The 12,944-nt window shown below is 35.7% G+C and overlaps 1 protein-coding gene across 1 annotated transcript in view; it reads left to right on the top strand.

The window, feature by feature from the left end:
• HS2ST1 (heparan sulfate 2-O-sulfotransferase 1) overlaps window positions 1–8,288 on the top strand; it is a 74,447-nt gene extending 66,159 nt beyond the window's left edge. Inside the window, exons 4-7 of the mRNA XM_029959726.1 lie at window positions 1,835–1,973; window positions 4,239–4,336; window positions 5,398–5,555; window positions 7,008–8,288. Coding sequence (XP_029815586.1) covers window positions 1,835–1,973; window positions 4,239–4,336; window positions 5,398–5,555; window positions 7,008–7,234 — 622 coding nt within the window. The 3' untranslated portion in view covers window positions 7,235–8,288. The remainder of the gene's footprint in view (window positions 1–1,834; window positions 1,974–4,238; window positions 4,337–5,397; window positions 5,556–7,007) is intronic.
• The last annotated feature ends 4,656 nt before the right edge of the window (window positions 8,289–12,944 follow it).

Here is a 12,944-nt window from a genome sequence, read left to right as displayed (position 1 = left end):
TCTTAAATTATGCTGAATCTTAAAGTACTGGGTTCCGTGGATGACTTGAAGTGTTGAGGACAGATTAACATAATCCATCCACGTAGAAATTACAGTAACAAAAGTTTAAATTCCCCCCCTTTTTTTTTTAATTTCTCATCCACTCTTATTCCTATTTTCTCTGGTAAGTAGTTGGAAAAAAGGTTCTTTGAAAATGCAATTGCCAATTCGTTATCATTATTAATAAAGTTGCAGTAGTAAGTGGCTTACGTTACTGTAACTGTAGCTAGTTCTGCAAGCTCATCTGCAAATCCATATGAATGTCCAGTCCAGCACAAGCATTTCTAAGGACTTCAACATCTTTATTTAACCCATGGATACATATTATTTATTGGTTGAGGCTGCTGCTACATCAAATGGTCTGTTACAGCTTTCTCAGCATTTGCAGTAGTCTGTGGAAGGAGACACACGGGCATTCTCGTGCACTTCAGTGGACCTCAAAGAGGGTGCAGTTCAAAGTCTGGACTTTGCATCAAAATGGTTGAAATGTTCACACACTCTGTTTTGCAGACTTTGGGAAGCAGGAGCTGGCATGCAGACAGATGTCAGCAATGCCGCCTTTGAAAGCTCCAGTCTGACTCATTGGTACTCTGCTGGCAACATTGGAGAATCAATTGCTCTTTCTGTAGCCTTTAGCAATTTCTCTGTCTCTAGTGCTGGTCTTTTGCCAAAGTAATGCCTGTTATTTGGGTTTTTTTCTAACTTTCTTCTTTCTGCTGCTTATTCTGTTTCTGTTCTTCAGCTTTTAAACTTAAGATTCCTCATATGCGCAGTATCTGGTAGTAAAGTTTACAGAGTACCCCTCTGACAATAGTGGTACTGCATCTTGAAACTATGAGTGCTCTCTGTTTTAGCTAAGCTAGGAGGCTTGAATGGCCCTCTATCAATGCAGAACACTTTTCCAGTTTGCATGGGAACAGAACTTTTTTTCCAACTTCTAGCTTTATTTCAGGGTACTTGACACACCTGCAATTTCCATTGTGATATAAACTCTTTAATGTTTGGATACCATAATTATTTGCCACAATGATGTCTCAAATGGAAGAAAAAGTAAAACTGACCTGAATATAGATCATTGAAAGGTAGCATTTGCACAAAACAGTTTTGGTGTTTTAAATCTTTGTCATGTGTCCTATGAGCTTACCACCTGATTTCATCAGGCTTCCTGTTTGTACTACAGTAGATAAAAATTTGCTTAGGGTAAATGTCTAAGGATAAATTTAATATTTTTAGATAGAGAAATTAATATGGTTACAGATACTGTCTGTATGCTTATATTTAATAAGCATAGCCATATACCTTCAACCCAGGTTGATGGGCTCTGAGCTCTGTCTTCCTGCTGTTAATGTTTCTGACAACTGGAGAGCTGCCAGGAAAACCACTTGCATCATTGCAAAGCCCAATTCAGAAGGGCAGGAACTCAGTATCAAACTTCCTCATACTTGTTATAAACACATATGGGGCTGCTAAACTAATGAGGCATTTCTAGAGGCAGGATGGTTGTGTAAACATTTTTAGTATCTATTTGTGTGAAAATATGTAAGTTTTGTTTGTTTCTTTAATAAGAAAAAACTTCTAAAATCATAATCTTAGGCAAACTGAAATTGAACTGACTTTCACATCCATGTAATGCACTGGATATGAGTATGAAAAGAAGTGATCACTAAACTTCCTCTCAGTATCATTTGTTTTGTGTAGAGATTTCAGTTGTGTCAATAGAGGCAGGCTTTTAAGTATTAGATGAGAAGCTTTGATTTTGTCCTTTGAAAGATTTTTTTTTCCTCTTTTACTTTAGATTTGGTGTTAAAAAGAAACCAATTTACATAAATGTCATAAGAGATCCTATAGAACGACTAGTTTCTTATTATTACTTTCTGCGCTTTGGAGATGATTACAGACCAGGGCTGCGGAGGCGAAAACAGGGGGATAAAAAGGTAAAGTACACTTTATTATACATGTTGTACTTACTAAAGTTAGTGTGAAAACAATTTAAAATATGTCCTGATAAAAGCTGAATCGTTCTTGTATCAGCCTTGGTGATAATGGTGGATTTGGAAGTTATGTTCTCCTCTTCACGTCTATAATGGAGCAGAGCGTGACACTGAGTATGTTCTTTGTACCCTTATAAATTCACTTAATCTTGCAATTTGTTAAAAAAATTAAATAAAATTAAAAAATGTTTTAGGTATCCAGAGTTGTAAGTATCAAGTTAAGCTTATCCTCCTATGTAAGAAGGCTACATCCCTTCTCATTGAAGACTGAGACACATTTTTTCAACAAAAGCTGTAGAACTGCTGATGCTTTGGCTTTGTTGTTTATTTTCTTAGAATTAGCAACCCAATTTATTTTATTTTTTAAAAACATAAACATTGCAATGGAATTCTATAAAGAGTCTTTCTGAAAACTATGGAGTGTGATACATACTTTTCTATACTTCCTCTTAAGTGGCTGTAGGATCAGGTTAGCACATTCAAACATTGACTACTAATACAGTTTTAGAATGGCAACATCATGTAGGCTCCAAAATATGTTTACTTCAGAAAGAATCTGTACATCCACTGTCAAGGTTTTTAGTAAGACATTTGTTGGGGCATGTTGCTTTGGGTTTTTAAATCAGGAAGAAAAGTAGGGTATTAATTATATGAGTATAGTTTGTCAACCTATAGTTAGAACAGTGTGGAATCCTTTGTAAAATGTAGTGAGATTTTGTACTTTATGGGACCAAATAGTTTTTACAATTTCAGTGATGATATTTTCTTAAGCTGATGCAATTTTTCTGTAATGTTGACAGTTTAGTGTTGCACTGTGTGAATACCAAGAGACATTGAAAAAATAAGCAAAAATCATACTAAATAGAGCTTAGTCTATAAACACCATAACAACTAATAAATGTGACCAATCATTTTGTGTGCTGCCCCCCTTCCAAATAGTGCTTTTTAAATATTAGGAGCAGACCGTTTCTCTTTTCTTTTCAGTTGGTAACCAACTGCTCCTGTGTTAATTTAGGGTTTAGCGCCATCTTCAGCTACTGCATTTCATTAATTTGGAGGTGCATTTAACAGCGTAGTTCTAAGGTAATGTTGGAGTTACCCAGTACTCATGATGGATCAGTGCAGAATTTATCTAGAGAATTATGCTAGGAAAAGCATACCAGTGTCTTGTTTTCCTAGTTAAGTTGCATTTTTATCTGTGATGTGTGACATGTACAAGGTATTCTAAACTCAAAGTTCATTGTGAACCCAGGCACCACAATTTATTCCCCGCTTTGACATAGTATCAGTAAATTTATCAGATCATCTCAGAAACTTCACCACAAAATAGAAGCAAATGATGTTGTCCTTTTACTTAACCCCAAATAATTATGCAAACATATTTCTACATGGCTGTTTTGGACAGAAACTTGTAATTATACAGTAGAAACAGTCTAAAAAGTTGTCTATATGATCTCTTATTATTAAATATTTTTTTAATCTATCCTTGATACAAGCCTTATATCTTGATTAGAAATATTATAAGTACTTACTTTATGGTGACACAATAACAATTTACAAATTGTTTCCAATGCAGATAGAGTTCTTATTGTAACCATGCTCCTGCAGTTGAAACTCTGTATTGCTACAGCTGTGTATCCATGTAGAGAGCAATATTGTATGGAATATTCTGTTATGCAGTGAACACCTTCCTTTTAGTTCTTCTCATTGCCAAAACCAAATTAGCCTCTGAAATGATAGTTATTTGTCATAATATTTAAAATATAATAGAACAGTATTTAAAACACAAAATGCACAGTGTTCTATGTTGTAAAGATCCAGCTGTTCCAGTATCACACAATTCCTGATGGCATTTCATGCTGTATCTTTAGTGACTTCTTTTATAAGGGAAAACAATTATACCCAACACTTATTGACTATCTGTGCTAGTTTTGTCAAATAGCCTTTGCTAAGGTTATATCCAAGGGGTATCAATGTGTATCAGGTAAGATCAACTGTTCATTAGTTGTAACCATAAAAGACTGTCCAAATACTATTTTAATTTAGACAAACAGGTCATCCTAATAATACTGTGAAAGCAAGGCTACTTTTTTTTTCTTTCATATCTTGTGTTTTTCTGTCCCCACTACATTTAGCAACTAGCCAGTTTGAGATGTTTGATATGTATATGAGATTTTAAAGCTCAGCTCAATTTTGTCTTTGTTCCAGACCTTTGATGAATGTGTGGCAGCTGGAGGTTCCGACTGTGCTCCAGAGAAACTTTGGCTTCAAATTCCATTCTTCTGTGGCCACAGCTCTGAATGCTGGTAGGGAGATAGATGTAGCTTGTTAGTCAAGTACATCATTGCTGAAATATAAACTTTAATGAATTTGAATATGTAACACAGTTGGGGAAAGTGTGAGGGACTGGACAGAGTGAAGCAGCGGGTACTTTAGTAATGCGTTTTCTTTTGAAGATGCAATTACTGAAACAGTGTTGCAGTTTTTTAAACAAGCAATATGTTGGAATACCATATCAGCAGTGCTATGAGGGAAAACATATGTTTTCAATTTTAAAAATTATTTTTGCAGATTTGGAGTCTTGACATTTTTTTAATATCGGACTACAGTATCTTTCTTTCCAAATGGAGATATTTTAGTCCAAGCTCCTGAAGTTTCTGGGGAGAATAAAATAATTGAGATCAGAATAAATTTATCTTCTTAAACGTTTATCAGGCATCCAGCAGTCCATGCTACTTAGTAGAAATTGAAACAAAAGCAAATAGTGTCCATCTGTCAATGCAGCATGTTTTATAACAATGGCACATACTTAAAAAAACTCTTTAGCAACCAAAACAAAAATAACATAGATTAATGGAAATATTCTGAGTGATATCAAGGGCAGTTATTCATCAAAGGTACTGTTCTTTCAAACATAAGCAAAGTAAATGGCCACTTGGGAGCTCCCCTTTCAGTGCCTGTTGGTCAGACCTATCTACACTGTGGCCAGGTAGAGAAGGAGAGAAAGGAAGAAGATGCAAAAGGGAAAGTGTGTTCTTATCATACTTCTTATTTCTAATGTGAAAGTGGAGTCCAAGTATTAACACTGAGAAAATGTAAATCCTCCAAAAATTGCCTTAATAGAGACATTAACCATATACATACATTGGGTATTTTTGTGGAGACTCCTCTTTAAGTAGAGTCACATTTTTAGATAAAAACACAGACGAGAGAAACTGGAAAGGGAAATGAAGTTAGGAATGGTTATAACTTGGAATGAGTCTTGCCTTTCCTATACAAATGTCCTGTTGTGAAGTAATCTCTATCTAGGGACCAAGGATTGTTGGCTGCCATCAGAACTTGCTGTAATTGTTCTCTGTCATTTTAGGAATGTGGGAAGCAGATGGGCTTTGGAACAAGCCAAATACAATCTGATTAATGAATACTTCCTAGTGGGAGTTACTGAAGAGCTTGAAGACTTTATCATGTTATTGGAGGCAGCTTTGCCCCGGTTCTTCAGGGGTGCCACAGAACTGTACCGGACAGGTATTTATATAGTTGATATCCATGGATTCCGTGGATTTTTCATCCTCTTATTGCCTTTTTATTGTGAATTCTTTAAAGTTCGATGAATAGTTTTGAGTCTGTGCCAGTCTTTTGTCTCTCAGCTGGCTCATGCTCCTACAAATGACATAAACTCCTTTTAAAAGATTCTCAGTAATTTGTTTTTAGGGTAACCCAAGTATCTTCCTGCCTTACGCAAATGGTAAATATTTAAGTTTGGGGTAAAGACAGTTGTGTAGGAACACTGCATGTAAAAAAATTTAACAGAACATTTTTTAAGGTCTTGCAGTGGCTTCAGTTTTGTAAAGTGGCTGATGTGGCAGATTTCCATTTCCTCAGAAGCCCTGCTGAAATTAACTGTGCTCAGTGCAGCCTGGATGGCTGAGCAGTAAGGCCTGAGGGATGCAGACCCAAGTACATGTTTATCTTCCAGGGCTCCTAATAAGACATAATATAGCCAGTAGCTGAGTTTCTAGGGGCTGACCATGCAACTTCTGATGAAGAAAAGGTCCCTCTTAGAGCTTCTGTCTACAAATAGAGGGAAAAAGGGTCTGATGTATAGAGCCTAGATGTGTAGTATTTACAAGTTTATTACAAAACAACAGTTAGCACTTTTTTAGGGAAAATCTTGTCATCATTAGTCATCTTTGTCTCAGGAACTCTGTGCAACAGGGATGTGGCTTATGTATCATTTATGATAAGACTATAGTATCCTATTTAGATGGGAGAATAATGCTTTAAATGCCATTAGTAGGGGTTATATATTTTGATTAGAAATAGACAGCTGAAATCACATGAAAACAGGATTTTTTTTCTCCTTCATGGAAAGCTAAAGAGGGCTTACACCAGTGCAGTGGTTGTTTTGTTTCTTTTTTTTTTTTTTTTTGTAGTCTGAATTGAATATAAACATCCCTGGAGGTGTTTAGAAGATGTGTAGATGTGGCACTCAGGGACATGGTTTAGTGGGACTTGGCAGTGTTAGGTTTGTGGCTGAACTCTATGACCTTAAACTTCTTTTCCAACCTAAATGTTTCTGTGACTGTATGAAAGAAGTTCTTGTTCTGCAGTTTCTAAAATTCTTAACATTTGATACCAGATTAAGATCTAAATAATTAATTTTGAAAGACCAATCTCGCTCCAGGTATATTATGTGGAGTAATCTTGTTCCTTAAATGAATGTTTATGCCTTGGGTTTATTAGAGCAAGGAGGAAAAATTGAAAGAACGGATGTAAAATTCATTAACGTTTAGTGAGAGAGACTGCAGTTTTCCAACCCTGCATGTTATGTTGATACATTCTGGATTAAAACCTGTCACTTCTGATGCAGTTTATCAACACACTGAGAGTATAAAACTCTGTAAATAAAAGGACTGTAAACATTTTTTTAAGCATGTGAACTTTAAAGTGAAGTTATTGCTTTCATTTTGCATTTAGGAAAGAAGTCTCATCTTAGGAAAACAACTGAGAAAAAACTTCCCACTAAAGAAACTATTGCCAAGCTACAACAGTCTGAAATCTGGAAAATGGAGAATGAGTTCTATGAATTTGCACTGGAGCAATTTCAGTTTGTCAGAGCACATGCAGTTCGAGAAAAAGATGGAGAATTGTATATTCTGGCTCAAAACTTTTTCTATGAAAAGATTTACCCTAAATCAAACTAAGAACGCTATACTGTTAGATTTATGGACCTAAATCTTTGATCACATCATCATCTTAGTCCTCAGCCATGGAAACTAGATTGCTTGTAGACCTCCAAGACATTTCTTTATATGAGAAAAGTGGGCTGTGGATCACCTCCAGGGCTTTGGATATGGCTGTGTTGGTAATCCAGAAGCAAAAGCTTAATTTCTTTTATCTAACTAATACTTTCAGTGGGAGTCAATATTCTTAACCTGAAGAAATCTACACTGTAATTCGGAGCAATTAATACACAGCAGTTCTATTTGAAAATATAAACACAAAACGCTTCTGTTGATGCTCTTTTTAATTTTCAGAGCAATTTATTTTCATTTATACTTCTGTGAAGAGGAAATCATTTTCCCCAGCTTTCAACATGGAAATTTTGGTTGTATACAGTATGAGTAGTCTTAATAACTGGTTGACATCTGTGCTTTGTTTTTGTGAATCATGTCACATGATATTAATTGGGATGGTTAATCATCTTCTGCTGAGAAATGCTGCTGCTGCTGGAATTGCCCATATTTATATATGTGGTTTTATTAAAAAATTACAACTACTCATTAGTGTTAAAATGTCATTTCCACATTAATATTGTAAAAAGTTCAAGAATCAGAGCAGTGGAGTTTTTTTGTTTTATGTCCACCACCACTGACTGAGGTTGGGAAAACTACAAAGAAATTTGGTATTGTCTGCAGTTCTAGTTGATCCTTACACAGTGGTATAAAAATCATAAATTCAGTAAGTTTCTCCATGGATTCTTTGTAATAATTGTAAACTGAGGTATTGGTGAATCCATATTATGACTCTATTAGTGAGCTGTGGTATGGCTAGGGTTTTCCTACTACTTCAATACTTTTATCTGTAGAATATTTTTACTGAGGTGCTTTATAACATGTTTTAAAGCATTGCATTTACAAAAGGAGTAAAATGCTGTAAATACTGCTTATTTTATGTATTTGGACCAAAAGGTTTAAAGTATCTAGTTTAAAGTGGGATTTTGCACCAGTTCTGTTATGTGTGAAGTGAAAAACATCACATCTATTTCCTGGTTGAGTTAACTGCTGGACATTGCTGAAACACACTTCAGTGACCTCTCTGACTTCAATACTAGAATGTTGTCCAGGGATTCTCTTTGAAGAAATGTAGTCTTCATCCTTTTATTAGGGTAAGAAAACAAGAAGAAAAATGTCGTGTAGTCTGGTTGAGAAAGATGCAGTGAACTTGATTGACATAATTGTATTTATGTAACTGCCTTAGTGACTGTTGTAAATTTGTGAGTTGCCATTATTAACAGTGTGAAACACCTGGTAGATGAAGTAAATTGAAATTTGAGAACAGATGTTTGGGGCCACTGCATTATAGCAAATGGCAGTGGAGAACTGCAAGAAATTGTTTCCTATTGAATTTTCTTAAAGATCTGAGTATTTACACATCTTACACCTGCCTTTTCTTAAAGTGCTTTTCACAGGGTTTGATGGGGGAAGGCACTGAGGAGACAAAGTAAGGAATGGTGGTAAAGATTTAAATTCCTAAGGGATGGTGCTGAAGGCTTAGTTTAAAATTGCAGAGTGGAGTTTCTTTAACCAGCTTGTTCTTGTAACGAAAACAAAGGAAATGGAAAATGGTCTGTGAACTGGATGTCTGCAGCCAAAAGCAACAGCCCAATTACAGAGAGGATAACGAGAGACTATCAAGTACATCTTGCAGTTTCTTTGTTTTCTTAGATTTTTCCCTTCTAATTTTAAAAATAGATCTCTCTTTGTTCTTTCCAAATAATCAGGGAAGTTCCTTCTCATAGCTTACCATTTATATAGCATGAACCATGCATAAGACTTCCTGTTCTAGTTCTTGTCTGTTGACATCAATAATAATGCCAATGTGTTTGGATATAGGATGTGTAGGGTCACACATGAAGACATGTTTCCTAGCTAAAGAAAGGAACTGAGGAATCATACACAAAAAGTAGCTAATGGAGATCTAAAAGTTTTTGTTTAAAAGCAGTAATTTTTCTTGAAATAGAATGAATATTTATAATCCCAGGAAAGATTTCCACTTGGTGATAGTTCTGTGTTAGATTTTATTTTGACTATCTTGTTTTCCCTCAGAATAATTTGGATCAGTTTACCTTCTTGCATATCCTTCAGAATTTTCAGAAGAGACTTCTAAGAGAGCAGAAGAGTTTACTAAGTGAAAATAAAAACTATTCATCCAAGTAATGAAATAGGTATGTAGATAAATGCTTCTGTGTTGACAAGAAAACAATAGGTAAAACTTCTAGTGATTTCAGTAGGGTCTACAGAAACCTCTTCTATTCTGTAAGCAATTTTAAAAGTTGTGTTTCTTTTTTTCCTTCCAGGATTTAGAATTTCTTAATTATGAGTCTTCAATAACAAAAATAATAGAACAATGCAATTTTTTTTTTACTTTTAAAAAGGCAATATATTTTTCATAGTTCATGTAAGAGACCACTTTTTTTTAAATCAGATATCACTTCCTGTTCTTTGCTGTGAACTGACAAGGTTGAGACAAACAAGGAGTGTTTTTTAAAAATGCTAGCTACAGTTGGAGAGGTATTCATTCTAGATGTACTCTGAAAATGTGATCATGTGTAGAACACAGAAGAAACCAAGACTCTACTTTTTTATCTAGTGCAACCATTAAAGTCAACTGTGAACTTTTTAGAATCCTTTGAATTCAGAACTATCAAACTTGGATTTCCTAAAAGGCAGTTTAGGAAAAAGAGCTTTACAGATTTTTAATAATCTGCTCTATTTATCTTCTGTTTGGAAATGAAAAGAATCCAAGTTGTTGCCATTAAAAATATTTTACAGTATGTAAGTATAATTTATCTTATATATTTTCCCTTAATGACTCATAGTGGAAAGCAGCAATAGATGAATTTTTGGTTTTGCAGGTTGTATGATCAGCAAACTACTGTGCAGCCTCCTGAACATGAATCTTTAACGGAAGTCGCTGTACTCTGCAGAGGAGCGAGATTGGCTTTTTGCAAGGCTAAGTTCATTTGAAAGGTGCTGAAATGCTCATATATATATATATGTAGTTGAGAGTAGATTTTGTTACACTGTTCTGTACTTTCTGTACAAAATTACTGCCCAGATTTTGTGCAAAACTGTTGAAATTGTTGCTGTCAGCCCAGTGGCACAAGGTCCAGCTGTGCTGCTGACTACCTACCCAACAGCATGTCTGGAGCACTTGTGATACACTGGACAATGTTGACAGGAGAGCAACGGTGTTTTTAGCTCCTTCCCATAATAATTCTGCAGCCATGCAACAAGAATTTCACTCTTATTTAGTTACTGCATCTATAAGCAGACTCAAGGCTAGGGTGCAAGTTGTCCTCTGTGCACATTCCTGTTTGCTCTGGGTGGATTTTCAAGCACGCTCTCTATTATTATGCTGATCATGGCTTAATTTTCAAACAGGCATGAAAATTTATAGTTACAGAATACAGGAGACGAAGAACCAACCCATCCTGATCATTTGAAATGCCTTTTCTGGGTATTTAGTTTTTCTGAAGATACCTAGCTATTTTTACATTACAGGAACAAACTTTAGCTTATTGATGGTCTCAAAGCACTTCTATTTTAAATCGGGGAAAATTCAGTTATTTTCTGTTATAATTCTGTTAAAATTTTCCATTAAGCTTACCTGCTAAAGGTGTATGTGACAGAAAGGTGTGTGGATGATTCTGTCTGAACTGTGCTGCTTAAGCAGTCAGTGCAAAAGCCTGATTCAAGTGCACTGCCAATTTAGCTCTTCAAAATTAGAGCATGTTTTATGACTACTAGAGATTAAACTTAAGAAAAGTGTAAGGCTGCTTAGTTGGATGGGTGCTTCCTTTACTGTAAGCCTATGCAACTGTGTAACCTTTGCAGCAGTATTTATAGAAAGAGCCCTCTTCCTGAGACTTTTCTGGAGCATAGTTATAAATGTTCATACACTTATACTGTCTGATACTTACATCAGCAGCTTTCCATACCTTCTGTAAAAGAGACAGGTTTGTGAGCATTTCTAACGCAGTACTGAATGTAATTTTGAAAAACATGCATTGTGCACCTTGATTTTTTTTTTCTTTTTAAACACACACACAGCTAAATAGTGCCTTTTTTCCTCACAATCCATGTTGAAGATGCTTGCTCCCACTCACCCTCCGTAAACGGATTTGTTTGTGCAATACTATTCCAACTTGAAACCATTTTGTCACGGCTGTTTGAGAAATAATCTCCGTTTTTCCTCACTATGCTGCCAGCTTTCTGTTGTTGAAGTGTTTCAGTTGATTACCTAATGCAAATGCTATAAAATAAAACACCCAGTGGGAAGGGGAAAGAAAAGAAGTCTGGTGTCCTGTCTTAATATTTGCATGTCACATTCACATTGAATGCTTTTTTTCTGGAAGATGTTGTTATGCAGTATTTTGAACTTTGTTGGCAGCTATTGTGATTTTGGAGGGGAGGGGTGAGCTGAAGTGTAGCTTGTCTGTAGTAATTTCATACAGCTATAACCAAGTATATTTATAGGCCTTTAGAATTTGCATTAGGCTCTCTAGGCAGATATGTAATAAGTTTGCAGAGAGTATACACTGTGCTGAAAGTGTCAATGGAAAGTTCCTAATATTAAAGCCAAGATTTGTGAAAACAGGAAAGTGGCATTAAAGCAGTGAATTGATACATGCTTCCCTGCCTGAGGGAACAAATGTCCCGACTGACTGCCTTGGTATGGGAAGACCCTCAGTTACTGCTGTGCTGAGAGTGGTATAAGAACTTGAATGGACTAGAAATGTCATTTGCATTTGTAAGCAAGCACTTAAAACAAGAAAATACAGTGAGCATGGGTATGCTGCTGTTTAGGATTTCTGAGGCCTACTGTAACCACTGCCCTATAAACATCCCTAGCTGTGTGTGCCACAGAGCTGAACTGTCATCTGACCCGGCCGAGTTTCTTAATGTGGTAGTTCCTAAATATTTAGTTATCAGCCTTGATGATTAAGAACCATCATGCAGTTACTTGGCAACTTCCATTTGATGTTTTTGATGACTTTTCAATCCCCCTTTCGTTGAAAATAGACTTTTCCATACTACCATGAGTGGAAGTGATAGATGTAATTGTGCACAGGAAACAAAGTCTCTCTGCTTATATCAGCTGGGGGGAAGTGAAGGAAAAAAATGCCTATATAAAGGTACAGGACTTCCTAAGGTTGCTGTACCTGTCTCTGAAATGATGTAGTAAATAAAATGACAGGCAAAAAAGGTTGCCATACAAGAAAAAGCTTTATTCAAAATGACAGTAGCTCCTCCCGTGAAAGACAGAGTGACTGTAGTGTATGTGTTAAATACTTGAACCATTTTGTAACTGATGCTGCCATTTGCACAGGTAATTAACCTTGTTGGTTGGAATTCATGGGAAGGGAGTGAGAGAAGGGGAAGGAGGTTTTAGTTCCAACCTAGATTATTATTTTTTTTCAGATCCTGTATTTTCATTTTATTTATTGTTTGCATCTTGCAGTTGATTTCAGTATAATTTCCTTACTTCTTAATAAAATAAAAGAAGTTGCTAGTGAATGTCAAAGCAATGTCCAGATGTTTTCTTCAAGCACAAGTCCCCTGCTATGACCTCCTCCCTGGCTTCATTACCACATAACACAGATGTGGTAACTTTCAATAAGAGCTAATT

The sequence above is a fragment of the Manacus vitellinus genome, unplaced genomic scaffold (assembly GCF_001715985.3).
Source record: "Manacus vitellinus isolate BGI_N305 unplaced genomic scaffold, ASM171598v3 scaffold_21_pilon, whole genome shotgun sequence".
NCBI lineage: Eukaryota > Metazoa > Chordata > Aves > Passeriformes > Pipridae > Manacus > Manacus vitellinus.
Note: the sequence above shows the minus strand (reverse complement) of the source record. Positions and strands in the feature narration are given on the sequence as shown.